Source organism: Ochotona curzoniae, unplaced genomic scaffold (genome assembly GCF_017591425.1).
Source record: "Ochotona curzoniae isolate NIBS_2020 unplaced genomic scaffold, NIBS_Ocur_1.0 patch433, whole genome shotgun sequence".
Lineage (NCBI taxonomy): Eukaryota > Metazoa > Chordata > Mammalia > Lagomorpha > Ochotonidae > Ochotona > Ochotona curzoniae.
Genome location: NW_024467010.1, coordinates 600,842 through 614,994, shown reverse-complemented (window position 1 = coordinate 614,994; position 14,153 = coordinate 600,842). Strand labels below are relative to the sequence as shown.

The 14,153-nt window shown below is 59.8% G+C and overlaps 1 protein-coding gene across 2 annotated transcripts; it reads right to left on the bottom strand.

The window, feature by feature from the left end:
* Positions 1 to 7,651: 7,651 nt before the first annotated feature.
* LOC121167835 (TBC1 domain family member 24) lies at positions 7,652 to 12,287 on the bottom strand. 2 transcript variants are annotated; one of them, XM_040997504.1, is made up of 8 exons: positions 11,236 to 12,287; positions 10,938 to 10,955; positions 10,303 to 10,461; positions 9,467 to 9,530; positions 8,967 to 9,062; positions 8,586 to 8,814; positions 8,097 to 8,264; positions 7,652 to 7,844 (listed from the first exon to the last, which is right to left on the bottom strand). In XM_040997504.1, the coding sequence occupies exons 1-7, from the start codon at positions 12,198 to 12,200 to the stop codon at positions 8,110 to 8,112; spliced, it is 1,686 nt and encodes a 561-aa protein (XP_040853438.1). In that variant the 5' UTR covers positions 12,201 to 12,287; the 3' UTR covers positions 7,652 to 7,844; positions 8,097 to 8,109. The 2 variants fall into 2 exon arrangements, with proteins under 2 accessions (XP_040853438.1, XP_040853437.1); XM_040997503.1 differs by lacking the exon at positions 10,938 to 10,955.
* Between the last annotated feature and the right edge of the window lie 1,866 nt (positions 12,288 to 14,153).

The following is a 14,153-nucleotide window of genomic DNA, read 5'->3' as shown; positions in this document are numbered from 1 at the left end:
CTTCTCCAGACACCCCGCACACACCTCCTCCAGACACCCCGCACACACACCTCCTCCAGACACCCTGCACACACACCTTCTCCAGACACCCCGCACACACACCTCCTCCAGACACCCCGCGCACACACACCAGACACATACAGCCCCCACACACCTCCTCCAGACACCCCGCACACATACCCACCAGACACGTGCACCCACACACACACCCCACACACACCCCCCAAACACCCATACACACCCACCTCACACCCTCATCACACACACACCCTCCAAACACCCCCTCACCCCACCACACATACACACACCCAGCAGACACATACACCCACCGCACACAACAGACACGCACACCTCCTCCAAACACCCCCATGCCCTTACCACACACCCTGCAAACATCCCCTCACCAGACACACACTTGACACACACACACATACCTCACATACCTCACACTCCACACCTCATACACACCCCACTTCACATACATACCCCACACCTCACACACCACACCTCTCACACACACACACCCCACACCTCACACACACACACTCCACACCTCACACACACACTCCACACACACACACACCCCACACCTCACACACACACCATACCTCACACTTCGGGGGAGACACTGCCCTGTGGAGAGTTGGGGAGCTGCCCTTGCATCTGGCCCGGCCCCATCCCCAGGCAGCCACAGGAATTTCTGGACTGGTGTTTCTTGTCAAGTTCCCTGGGGCTCCCACCAGGACCCCCGTGCTGTCTGCAGCCCACCCCCTCACTTGTGCCCTGGAGCCTGAGTCAGCTCCACCTGTCTTCCTGGGGCCTCAACCTCCCCGCCGGAAAGCCTTCCTAGACCCCTTCCGTCACCCTTGCCTCACCGGGGCCTCTGGGCAGCAGACAGGTGTCGGTACTTCTGGCCTCACCACTGCCCTTATTCTGTTATGCAAGTGGAGCCAATCCCAGGAAGGTCTGTGGGCTTCTCCTGGGTCAGCCGGCCAGCAGGGCTGGAAATGAAAGCACACAACGGGTGCAGGCCTCAGCCTGGGGCTCACTGAGCATCCCGTGATCAGTGAGGGGTCCAGGAAGGGCCCAGGTCACCTGCCTTGTGGTCACCCCCTCCCCGGACAGGGCTCCAGAGCCCCCATGGAGTGTGGGGTGGGAACCCTCTGGGCTGTGGAAGGGGCCAGCCAGGGATGCACCATGGCTTCCCCACTGCTGCTTCCCTCTGGTGTGAAATCAGGGTCACGAGCCCCTGGCCAGGCGGGGGTGGAGGTTTCCAGGAACTGGAAGGGGAGAGGACAGAGGTCCGGAGGGAGCGGTGGAATAGGGGAAGGAGAGCTGCCGCTCCGCAGAGATCCAAGGGGCCGCAGCGGCTGGCAGGCAAGCCTCCCAGAGTACACCACCCCGGCGCGGGGCCTTAGCCGGGACAGGGCAGGCTGCAGCGGAGCCCCCAGTGGGCGGTGACCCTGCAGAGTCCTGGGAGGGGCACTCTCCTCCCCGCCTCAGCCAGGGCCTGGAGGTCGTGGAGCAGGGTACAGCTGCTCTGCTCTGGGGCAGGGGGCAGGCCTGATGACCTGCTGCCTTATTCATCTACTAAATTACGTGTTTCTTTGAAAGGCCAAGAGGCCGTCTCGGGTGCCCTCCCCAAGAGGCTGGGCCAGGCCTGTCCAGGGCCGCACACGCTTGAGCCTCCCCTGCTGCCTCCCAAGGTGTCTACTGCATCGCAACGAGCTCACCTCAACAGGTCTACTTTTATTTTAAGATTTATTTTTATTTCAAAGTCAGATACACAGAGAGGAGGCGAGACAGAGAGGAAGATCTTCCATCCGCTGGTTCACTGCCCAGGCAGCCACAGTGGCTGGAGCTGAGCTGATCCAAAGCCAGGAGCCAGGAGCTCTTCCGGGTCTCCCACCCGGGTGCAGGGTCCCAAGGCTTTGGGTCGTCCTCAACTGCTTTCCCAGGCCACAAGCAGGGAGCTGGATCTGCATGGGAAGCGGGGCCACTGGGATTAGAACCAGTGCCCATATAGGATCCCAGCACATGCAAGATGAGGACTTTAGCCACTAATGCGCCAGGCTCCATCTTTATTTTTAATAATTTTTAAATTTACAGGTTATAAAATGGCAAAAACGGCTCATAAAGAAAAAAAATTTTTTTTTAAATAGGGGCCAGCACAGTGGCGAACAGGCTGATCCTTGGCCTGTAGTACCGGCATCCCATACAGGCAGCAGCCCCAGTTGTCCCACTTCTGACATAGCTCCTACTCAGGACCTGGGGCAGCAGCGGAAGATGACTCAAGTCCTTGGGACCCTGAACCCACGTGGGGAGCCAGAGCAGCCCCCTGGCTTCAGACGGCCCTCTGGGGAGTGAACCCGTAGATGGAAAATCTGTGTGTCTCTCATTTCTCTCTGTAACTATGAGCTTCAAGTAAAATAAATTTAAAAAAATAAAACTTTAGAAAATAAAACTTTAAAAATCCTATTGGTAAATGAACCAAGTGGAACCTACTTGCCCCCTTGCTGTAAGGGGCTCTGGGGCACAGCTGGCTGTCGGGGCTCCAGAGCTTCCTGAGACTACTGGACTGTGGCCACCCTGTGAGGGCTGAGCGGCTAGAGGCAGGCCGCCAGCTGGTTCCAGGGACCCTGTAGCTCCCCTTTCCCTGGGGCTCCCCAACAGGTGGTCAGGGAGCCCAAGGGCCAGCTGCTTTGCAATGAGCCCAGGCCTGGGCTGGGCTTGCACCCCAGCAGGCTTGAGGAAGGGGCCTCTGGACCCCAGGGCTCACGCCCTTCCAGGAAAGTGGTTATTGGGCAGGGAGGTGGGGAACCTTGGCAAGGGGGTTTCTGAGGTGGACCTCAGAGGGGAAGGGATCTTGAGCAAGGCTGAGGCACCGCCTGGTTTGTGACTCAGAGTACATCAGCCAAACCCTGGATGGGCGTGACCCCCAGGGGTGATCGCAGACCAGGGGCCAGAGTGGGGTGGACAGCAATCTGGCGAACCAAGTGGGGCATCCGACCTGCTGTGCACAGCCCTGGCCGGCGTGGACGCTCCAGTGACCCTGAGCTCTGCCTCCTGGCACAGCTTCCTTCCCACACAGCACCCCACCTCCTGCACAGGGCAGCCTCTGTCCCCACCAGCCCCAGCCTGTGTCAGCACCTTGATACCTAGACCCTGCTGGGCAAGACAGCATACCCCACCACAGCGCAGGGGGTGCCTGTGGCCCACCCTGCAGGACACTAGCTTTGCAGAGCTGCTGGTGGTGTCTGCTCATGCTGGAGTGTAGCTGGAAGGCCCAGCTACCACAGGGACAAAGAGCCAGGGTCTGTGTGGCTGTGTCTGGCCATCCCGGGGCCACTCACCGGGCAACCTCCCCAGTAAAGCAGGGGACAGTTGAGAAGAGGGGTGGGGCACATCCACCTGGTGGCAGGTCTTGTGCTGGGGTCCGTGCAGTAGGTGTGGATGACACGAAGGTGTGAAGAGAACAGCTCCCTGCTTGGCAGGGCCTGGGGAGCTTCCAGCTGTTTGGCAGGGCCCGGCGGATTTCTCTCTGACCACCTTGACGCAGTCTCACCCCCTGTTTGCATGGACACTCAACCACCCCACTAAGAATTCTATAATCTATTGAGGCATTGTTTGCCCCTGTGAGATGGCTTTGGCAACTACTGTGAGCTTAAGAGTTAATGTTATTGATAATGTCTTAGTGAGTGGGCCTTTAACTGCACACAGGAGTACAATTAAACCTACAATTAAACCCATGCCATTTCTGGACACCTTATTGTGTGCCTACCCATTGCCCTGAAATCGGGCCCAGACATACAGCATGCCTTCTGGGAAACGGCTTAACAAGAATTTTACAAACTAATGGAAGTGATGGGAGTATGAGCTGAAACTGCTATGGCAAAAATATAGTTGCTGTGACCTTAAAGGTTAGCTTGTCCTTGCAACTCTTTAGAGCATAGAAAATGTAGCTGTTTTAGCCACTTTCATAATTTTTTAACTAGAGGAAATATAGGGTGATTCTATTAACATCATAGAGATATACTTTTGATTATTGCTTGATTGTTTATGAGGTTGTAGAGGCTGCAGTTGTAGGGGGATTTAATGTTTGAAACTTTTTGTCTTCCATCTTTATGTTTTTTCCCTTTTGATGTATTTCTCCCATTTAGTGATAAGTTGTGAAAATAAAATGTAGTAGGAATGTTTTACTGATTAGCAGGTAACCATCTGTGCCTTGGCCTTGGAGTTCAGGCTGTCACCTAGTGGCCACTTCTGAAGAATGAATAACGGCTTGCTTTAAAGAAACTGATTATAGTAACTTACAGAATTATCTTTAAGAGCACCTGGTTGACCATGAAGTAAAAATTAATTGAACATCTGTGCATGCTTAGTTCTAAAGATAAAAAATCAAATGTTTGTGCAGAGACTTGTGATGTGTCTAAGTAAATAAAAAGGACAGCTTCTTCTTGAGCAAGGAAGCAGCAAAAACGCAACAAGTGTCAGTGTCTGTGTCCTTTATCGCCGACTCCACGCACCCTTCCCGAGCTCCAAACTCAGCTGGAGCTGGACTCTGGAGAATCGGAACTGGCTGGGCAGGGGCTGGCCTCCAGAGAGGGAAGGGGCCCACTGCTTAATGGCCAGGTGTTGGGAGGAATGTCCGCGTGGACTTACAGCAAGTTCCAAATAAAGCCCTCTCTGGCCGGGGCCAGGCGCCTCCTGTCCGGGCAGAGCTGGAAACAGGAGACAGAGCAATCAGGGGTGCCACACCTACCTCCTCTGGGGGAGAAGCTCGGCCCCGCTGACCCCGTCTACTCCATGGTCCGGCCGGGACAGTACCCCCTGCTCCCTGCCATGCTCTGGGCAGCCCACCTGCTGAGCTGCTCCCGTGAGGAGCAAGGACTGCATGGGAGGCTGCTGTGTGAGCACTGGGGCACTTCACTGAGGACACACTCGCAGGCTGACAACTGAGCACAGCACTTGTCCCGCACTGGCACGTCTCTGCTCCACTCACGTGCCCGGGAACTCCACCAGGGAGGCACCTCCCAGCCACCACTTCCTGCCATCCCAACCACAAGCCAACACCATGCATGTGCTTCCTCCTTCAGTCTAGGATTTTATTTAAAGGCAGAGAGAGAAATGAGAGATAGACAGGGCCCTTCACTCCATTGGTTCAGTCCCAAAATACATTCCATGGCCAGAGGCAGGGAGAGGAAGGCTGAGGATGGAGCCTACAGCTGCATCTGGGGGTGGGAAGGGCCCGATGGGGCCACTGCTTGAGGCCACAGCAAGTGGTAGCAGGAAGCCAGGCTGGGCCTGCAACCCAAAGCGCAGGGCCACACGTGTCCCTCGTCCATAGCTTGTACATGCCCAGCCAGGTGTGTCGTCTGCAGCGTGCAGCAGTGCGTATGGGGAGGTGCTGTTCCTGTTCTTTCCACAAGGGGGCGGGGAAGAGCGTCCACCCGTGACCCAGCGTGTGCGCGGGCAGCAAGGCCGGTAGCCACGCGTGGGAGCCCTGAAGACAGGCTCCACACTAGCTCAGGTCACACACCCGCACAGCAGGGTATCTCACGGTGTACCTAGGCATGGCGCTGATGGGCCTGTGTGCCAGTGTGGGCCCCCTGCCATCCTTAGCACCCCACCGCATGGTGCGCAGTTTGAACTCTGGGTCCCTGGCTTCAGCCTGGCCAGTGTTAGACACACATGTAGGTCAGGTGTGGTCACAGCGCGTCAGGACGACCACGGGCACATCACAGGGCCCGCGTTCAAGTCTTGCCTCTACTTCTTCTTTTTTTTTTTTTTTTTTTTTCATAGCATTTATTGATTTGAAGGGCAGAGTTAGAAAGAGGGAGGGGAGAGGAAGTTCTTCCATCTGATGGTTCACCTCCCCTCCCATGGCTGGGTCAAGCCAAGCCAGGAAGCCGACACTCCATCAGGGTCTCTAGCCACCTGTCCCTGCAGTGCCAGGGAGTGGACTGGGAGTGAAGCAGCCGGGACTCAAACCGGTGTTCACAAAGGACACTGGCATCGCGGGCAGTAGCTTAGCCTGCCGTGACACACCACCGCCCCCACTCTGCTCGGTGTCCCAGCTTCTGCCGCCAGGGCTCAAGGGGCAGGGTCCCTGCCCCGCCTGTGGGAATCCTGGCATTTGGACAGTGACCAGCAAATGACAATCTGTTTCCGTCAACTCAGATTTTAATTTTTTCTTCCCACCAAGGATGTTGGAGGGAAAGTTTGTGTGGGGCTGCTTGGCACCGTGCTTCATCTGACAACTTCACACCCAGGCCCTCCAGCCAAGGAAGGGGAGCTCCAGGAATCCCAAGGACAAACTAGCACCAAAGAGCGGCACACAAGGCCCCACTGCGAGGCTGGCGCCCCATGTGAGCACTGCTTCAGACCCACTGCACGGAGATGGCCCGAGACCTGGCCGGGGCTCCGGCCCTGGCCTGGCCCAGCCCTGCTGGCACAGCCCTCCGGGGAGCGAACCAGCAGATGGAAGATCTCCCTCCCTCTGTAAATCTGTTAAAAATAAACTCCTTTGTTAATTTTAAAAGCAGAATCCAAATGAATTCAGTTGGAGACAGTGTTAGATCTGAGTTTGAAGACATTCTGAATTAAGTGAAAATACAACAAAATAAATGTCAACGAGAAACAAATCCAGTTGCAGTCGAGCCCGAGGCCTCTGGGTCAGCCTGCGACCCGGCTGTCCTCGTGTTAACATCAAATGGTGGGAAGGGCTAAGAAACTGTTTTCTTTGAAATTACCTCAAAACAGAACACACAAGAATGAAATCACTAACTATAAAATCGTAAAAACACCCGGGGAGGGGCTCGTGTTGGATGGTTTAGTCTCTCCGCGATACCCTGTCCCCATGACGGGGGACCCGGCCAGGCCCGGCAGCCCCTCTTCGGACACAGCCTTCCACGGACATGCGGGCGGCAGCAGGGGAATGCCCGTCGCCCGGCACAGACTCCAGGCTCCTGGCCACAGCCTGGTCTCGCCCCAGTTGAGGCTGTCATCCGGTGAGGGGACAGGGAGGCAGACGGTCTCCGTCTCAGCTACAAAGGCTCCATGGCTGCGGGAGACGCGAGGGGGGGTGGGGGGGGGGGCTGATGGGGAAGGCCTGGGGGGAGGCCTGGGGGAGGCCAGGCTGTGGGCTTAGCCTATCAGAACCCCCAGTCGGAGCGATGCACAGCCAGCAGTCGTCTGAGTCTGACCTGTTCCAGCAGATAGGCCCCGGGCACACAGGTGCCAGAGTTCCCCTCACCCTGTGCCACCCGCTCTCCCCCAGCCCCCACCCCGCCCAGGAAGCCTCGGAGGCTGCTCTGGCTGAGACAGGACCAGGACCACAGCAGCCAACACAACAAGCCTGTGTTTGGTGTATACCAAAGTGGGGGGTCGGGGAAAGGGGTTCTGCCTGCTTGCCCAAGACCACCAGGGCTCCTGGCCCTCTCTGCTGCACACACAGGACACACAGGGGGAAGGGTGGAGCCCAGCGGCCTCAGCCTGCACACCACTCAGGGCTCGGACTGTCCCTGCGTCCACAGGACCCAGACCCTCAGGACCAGCTGAAGAAGAGGGGCCTCAGGCAGGATGCTCACTGTAGGGCTTGGCAGAGTCCACCTGATGAGGCTGCTCCAGGCTGCAGAGGACAGGGTCTCACAGGAGGGGCCTGCAGTGGGCAAGGGCTGCTCAGTGACCACAGGGCCCTTGGGGGAGCATGGGGCTAGGTGAGGGTGGCAGGCTCTAAGGGTCCTCTGGTTCAGGCTGTGGAGATGCAGCAGGATGGCTGGGGACCAAGTGACACAGGTTCCCTGGGTGTAACTGCACAGTGAGGCCCATGACAGCTTCAGGCTCTGCAGAAACATGGAACGCATGGTCAGCTTTCCAGTCCCTAGGGGCCAGGCACTCCTGGGTGGGCAGAGATCTCACCAGAGAGCGGTCCCATGTACCGCCAAGAGGGGGCAGCACAGGCCGGTACTTGGCAATGGCTCCTCAGGCCTTCCCAGGGCAGACAGCTCCACCCACACCCCGCCACCCAGTACAAGGTGCTCCAGGGGGCACAGCCAGCGCTCCTGGAGCCTGGGCTGGCCTCCAGGCCCACTCACCTGCAGTGGTTGCTCACTGGGTGTCAGGGTCCTGGAAGCCCCAGGCCTCCACGGCAGCGATGAGGAAGTTCTCAGCACACAGCGGCTGGTTGTTGAAGGTGTCACAGTGCCCTGTGCGGCCCCGGTTCAGGTCCCCATCGATGTAGAGAGCTTGGCCGCCCCCTCCCCCTGCAGGATACTCAGGTCAGCAGCTGCCTTCCTGCCACGGCCCTCCACTGTGCCTCACTGCCTGCACACGGCCAGTCTCTGCCATCCTCATCCCGCCAGTGGCCCATTCTGAAGCATGAGCCGACCCTGCTTCTGCCCTCGTGCCCCCAGGCCTGGCCCATCCCAACCACCTGGGGTCCCTTGCTCAGCCACCACAGGGGCTCAGATGGGGCACCTGTCGCCAGGGCCTGCCAGGGCCAGCACAGGGGCTTCAGCTGCTCAGTCCCTGTGCCTCCTTCCCAGGCCGTGGGCCCAGCCCGGGACAGGGGAGCAGGTACCCACCAACAATGAGGCAGTCGTTGCCGCCAGCCATAAACATGGACTCGGTCTTCGAGGGCAGGTTGAAGTGCCGGGCAGCCAGGAACGGTGACAGCCGGTCGGCAGGGTCCGAGGAGACGGAGTGGACGAGTTGGGAGGAGGCAGAGGTCTCTGAGGGCGTGAGGGGCGCCGGCTTGGTCAGTTCCGGGTGCTTGATGACCACCCACTCATAGCGCTGCACCTCGGGCTGCAGCTGAGGGGAGGGCAGCGTGAGCCGCCGCACACCGAGCCCCTGGGCCCTTCCTGCTCCCCTTCTCACCCCAGGGACTACACAGGGGGAAGAGGGGGACACAGGACAGGGCGTGGTGGTAGGGCGGCCCTGGGGGCCCGCTTAGCCGCACTCACCCTGAACACAAAGCATTCTCCTGTCCCAAAGAAGCCTAGTTTGCCTCCAAACTTGTTCCTCTCGCTCCAGTCTGTGGACAGGTAGGCACCGCACACCTGGGAGGATACTGGCTGTGAGGGCCCCGCCCACAGCTCCCAGGCCCCGCCCCGGCTCTGAGCTCACAGGACGCTCCCGCCTCCAGGCCCCTCCCACAGCCCCCAGGCCCCTCCCACAGCCCCCCAGGCCCCGCCCCTGAGCTCAGAGGACGCTCCCGCCCCCAGGCCCCTCCCACAGCCCCCAAGCCCCGCCCCTGAGCTCAGAGGACCCTCCCGCCCCCATACCCCGCCCACAACCCCAGGCCCCGCCCCTGAGCTCAGAGGATGCTCCCGCCCCCCAGGCCCCTCCCACAGCCCCCAGGCCCCGCCCCGGCTCTGAGCTCAGAGGACGCTCCCGCCCCCCAGCCCCTCCCACAGCCCCCAGGCCCCGCCCCTGAGCTCAGAGGACGCTCCCAGCCCCTCACCTCCTTCTGCGTGGTCTTGATGAGCAGCAAGGTTGGCTCATGTCCTTCACACTGGAAATAAAACCTGGCCCGAGAGCATGGAGTTGCTGATGGCCGCAGCAGCCTGCAGGCCTCCCCACACCTCCCCTCGGCCTGGGCTGCCCATGGCTCCCTCTCCCCTGGGCATCTGGCCCCTCTCTGTCGGCCCAGGCCACTCCCCTGTGATGCCAGGAAGGGCCTCCTCGCAGATGTCCTTACGGGCAGAGCCCGGCGCCAGGAGCCCCTGGGAAGAGAACCAGAGGAGCAGGTCCTGGCCACAGCAGGCTCAGCGTGTCCTCGGAAGCCAGTGCAGGGGGCAGCTCGGGGCGGCCAGCACGGTGCTCAGCACTTGGCGGGGTCCCTGGTGGGGGCGGGTGAAGTTCTGTCACAGTGCCCACGGGCCACGACTGGGGCTGGGCTGGGGGCTTGGCCAGCTCTGCTGTGTCACCTGGTCAACCGCTGGATGACGTGAGGGGGTGAGAAGGTCACCAATACACCCTGAACAGTCGCCTTGGGGCAGGGTGCCCAGTGGCCAGCACACCGAGGGGTTGTGCTCATTGGGGACCAACTTGGGCAGGGACTAGGGCAGACGGTGAGGTTGGGGTCAGTCCCCACGGGGTTCTCCTCCAACCAAGGCTGGGAGATTCTGCCTCCTGCATGTTGGCCCCCAAGAAGGGCTCCAACCTGGGGTGCAAAGTGCAGCAAGCCTCAAGTCCAGGAGGTCTGGAAATGCCAGGAGCCCAAAAAGGAGGTCCCGGGCTCAGGCCCCGGGAAGAGGCAGGCTGCCAGACGTCCAGGCTGCCGTGCAGCCCTCTCACCTGGCTAGGCTGTAGCCGTGCTGGAGGGAGGAGAAGAGCAGGAGCGGCTGGCAGAGGGCAAAACGCTCGGGGACCCAGGACCAGATGTCTCTCATCTCCTTCACACTGACGATCTCTGAGCGGAAGTTCTCAGCGTGCACGGCCAGGTGCACAAACTGCCTGGGGAGAGCGCACAGGGCTGAGCCGGCCCTGGCCCCGACTGTGCCCTCACCCCAGAGTCGGCCTCTGCAGTTAAACCTGGGAGCCCATGTCACCTGCTTGACCAGGCACACAGCTTAATCCCAGGAGCTGGCGTGGCAGGAACCCGATGGGCCATTCCCTGGGCCCACCTCCCGACCCACTCCCAAGAGGGGGCAGTGCCCAGCCCACTGGGGACAGAGCACCTTTTTCTAGGAACTCAGGGCACAGGAAGAGTCAGCTGTGGCGAGACACTCTTTGGGACAGCCTATCACAGCAGAGAGAGCCACAGAGGTAGACAGAGGCCAACGATGGACAGACAGCCCTGCGGAAGCCAGCAGGGGAGAGGCAGCCAGCAGAGGGAGGACAGCAGAGCCGGCCAGCAGAGGGACAGGGCAGCAGAGCCGGCCAGCAGAGGGACAGGGCAGCCAGGCGTGGAGCTGTGGTTTCAGACCTACCTTCTAGAAAGCGAGACACTGAGAAACAGGAGGAAGCAATGGACACAAAGAATAAGGAAAAGAAAACAGACAAGCAGAGGTTAGTGCCCAGCAGGGCCCTGGACGCCTGTGCCTCAGGCCATGCCCACAGCATGGCAGTCAGTACACCCACGGCTGGGGCGCCCTCAGCCCTTCCCGCTCAGGCTGGGGCCTCATTCCCAACCCTACTCTGCCAGGCCGTACCCAGGGAGGCCCTCCATGCTCCACACACGGAGACAGATGGCACTGCAGCCCAGGAGGCCCCGGGCTCCCCACCTACCTCTTCTGCTTCACTGTGATGCCCTTCTGCTTCAGAGCTGTTTCGTTGGCCATCTGCAGCAGCTGGATCTCCTTGCGGGAGAAGAGGCGGATGGCGAAGGCCTTCTCCAGCAGCTTCTCTGGGGACACAGTCCGGCCGATGTCCTTGACAAAGGCACGGATGTCCTGCCTCACGTTGTCCGACTCAAGGGGCTGTCCGGCTCTCACCTTGTGGAAGAACTTGAGGATGGCCAGGGCCACACGGTAGAGCACCTTGTAGCCTTCCACCAGGAAGACATCGAAAACACGGGCAAAGTGGCTGAGGGGAAGCTCGCCGAAGAGCCAGCGCTGCCAGTCCGAGTAAACCTGGAGGACGTCCTCGGACACGGCCACCATGAGCTTGTGGGCCGCCTGGCAGTACTTGTTCACCAGGTCCCCGAAGGTCATGCAGGACGACTCGAAGGCCAGGAAGCTCTGGTCGATGAGCTTCCGGCCAGGGTCGTTGCAGGCCAGGATACGGCAGGTCTTCTCGAAGCACTCGGCCTCGTCCAGGCTGTAATGCAGCAGCAGTGCCACCACGGCGGGCAGGGCGGGGCAGAAGGAGATGTCAGGGAACTGGTTGGCAATGCACAGGAGGATCTTGCGTACGGCACCCTCGCCCCGTGTGTTCAGGCAGTAGCTGGGCACCTGTGTGTTGTCCACGAACTCGGGCAGGGGCAGGCTGCTGCCGCTGTGTTTGCCCACGATCTTGCCCACGATGTCGCTGTACACACTGGCGTCTGGTGTGACCGTGCGGCAGGGGATGTCTCGGATCAGACGCTGGTACACCTTTGCCCTCAGGCCATGGCTCTGCGCCCAGTAGCCCTGCCGTGCCAGTTGCTTCAGCTCCTGCAGCTCAGAGCAGCTCAGCTCCTTGGGCCCCAGGTCTGGGATGGCAGCGTCCATCTTGTCTCTGTCCACAAAGCAGTTGTATCCAGGGGCGTCCATGGTGCCTGGGGTGCCTGGAAGGGTGGTGGGGCGGCTAGACCGAGCAGCGCCCTCGCGGGGGTTGTTCTGGAAGCCCACCTGACATGCTGTACCCTGCAGGGTGAAAGACACTTTCACTGCACGTGTTGGATGTGTCACAAGTCACCCTCCTGGGGCGACTTTCTGTGAAGTAAAAGAACACCCCTCCTAGGGGGCCCACAACTGCACTGGGATGCGACGAGACCTACCTGGGGCTGCAGTGCGGGAAGCCCTGGCAAGCACTGCAAGGGGCATCCCAGCTCTGAGGCTTGAGAAACCTGAGCCAGCATGCCCAGGCCTGCACCACGGCCCAGAGCTGCCAGCCTTCCATTGGGCTTACTCTACTTCTGATCTAGCTCCCTGCTGATGCTCCTGGGAAAGGGAGTGGAGGGTGGCCCAGGAGCTGGGCTCTCCCTGGCTGGAGCTCCTGCTTTGGCCTGACCCAACCCTGGCTGCTGTGGCCACTTCGAGCAGTGAACCAGTGGAAGGGAAATCGCTCTCTGTCACTCTACCTTTCAAGTAAGTAAATAAAGCTGTTACTATGCTCTCAAAGCCTATTCTCTTGCTACCAAGAAATGCTGGAAGGGTTGTGGCCCTGCAGGCTGAGCCACTGCCTGGGAAGCCTGTGTCCCACATGACAGCATCGGAGAAGATCCCATAACAGATTCAGCGCCCTGGGAATGTGCCTGGAAGGCTGCAGACAGTGACTTAAGAACAGGAGACCCTGCACCCACACGGGCCCGACTTTTGGCTCGACCCTGGGGAAGGGAACCAGTGGACTGACGATCTCTCTCTGTCACTCTTCTTTGCAACATGAATGAATCTACAAACACACACAACTGTTAGCATTCGGCATGCATCCTTCCCTTCACAGGACAGCGTCCAGACAGCACCCCTCTGCTTCATGTGGAAAAACACACATGATGGGGATCCTGCTGAAGTGCCAGGCAGCACCTCCACAGTGCCGGACTAGGGACTTCTCGTTCTGTAAACCCTGGCTCCCACCTCCCCGCACCCAGCAGTGGGGTCACAGAGGCTCGCCTGGCATACAGCCCCTGTGCAGGCCTGCCAGGGCTCCCTGCCAATGGGGGCATGGACAGACCACACTGTGGCCGTCTGGGCTGCAGGCGGAGCCCAGCTGCTCCACCTCTCTGCTGCTGTGCAGTGAAGCCCAAATGTCTGCTTTCGGTTCTTTCTGGCCTAAGTTCAGAGGCTGCCGTCGCAAGGGTCCCCATGGGAAAGAAGCCAAACCAAGGGCTTCTGAGAAGAGTGCAAACACCGTCCCACTGTGCATTCCTGGAAAGTCCAGCCCCTTCCTCCCCAGGAAGAGAGAGACCGGCAGGGCACCTTTGGCTGGCTCTGTCCCAGAACACAAGGCAGTGGGTCAGCTAGAGCTCATCCAGGGCAAGCCCAGGGAAGCCTGCCCTTCCCAGGCCAGTCAGCAACTGCAGGCTTGAGCCGTGCTGGCCCTTGCCCGGCTGCCCCAAGCCAGGTTGAACATTAAACCCAAACCTCCCAGTGAGTAATGCATCTTGCCAAGCGCCTGCAGGCAGAGGCAGGCCCACATTTCTACTTGCTTCTGCCGAAGGGGTCCAAGGACACACCAGCTCCAGAGGGACATGGAGGCAAGGGCCACACTGGACACCCTTCTGGATGTCCCGTGGGCCCCTCCTGCTCCCCGCACCTACGCCCAACAAGGGTGGGTACACCAAGACTGGAGAGACCAGGTCCAGGGGCCCATAGCTATTCTAGAGTGTAACACACCCAAGTCCCAAGGTGGGAAGCCTGGATCCCACTCCCTGCTGGTGACAGCCCAGGCACCTGGACCCCTCACACCTGGGTGAATGAAGGCTCTGGTTTGAACTCTGCCCAGCTTCAGCTGCTATGGGCATTTAGCAATGAACTAGCAGATGGTGTTGCTTCATTAGGAAACTA

Coding starts and splice junctions, on each gene's coding strand:
- LOC121167835 (XM_040997504.1), bottom strand. CDS start 12,200: ATGGACGCCCCTGGATACAACTGCTTTGTGGACAGAGACAAGATGGAC. Junction 8,815..8,966: donor GAGAATGCTTTGTGTTCAGG/GTGAGTGCGGCT, acceptor CCCTCCCCTCAG/CTGCAGCCCGAGGTGCAGCG. Junction 8,265..8,585: donor CAACGACTGCCTCATTGTTG/GTGGGTACCTGC, acceptor AGTATCCTGCAG/GGGGAGGGGGCGGCCAAGCT.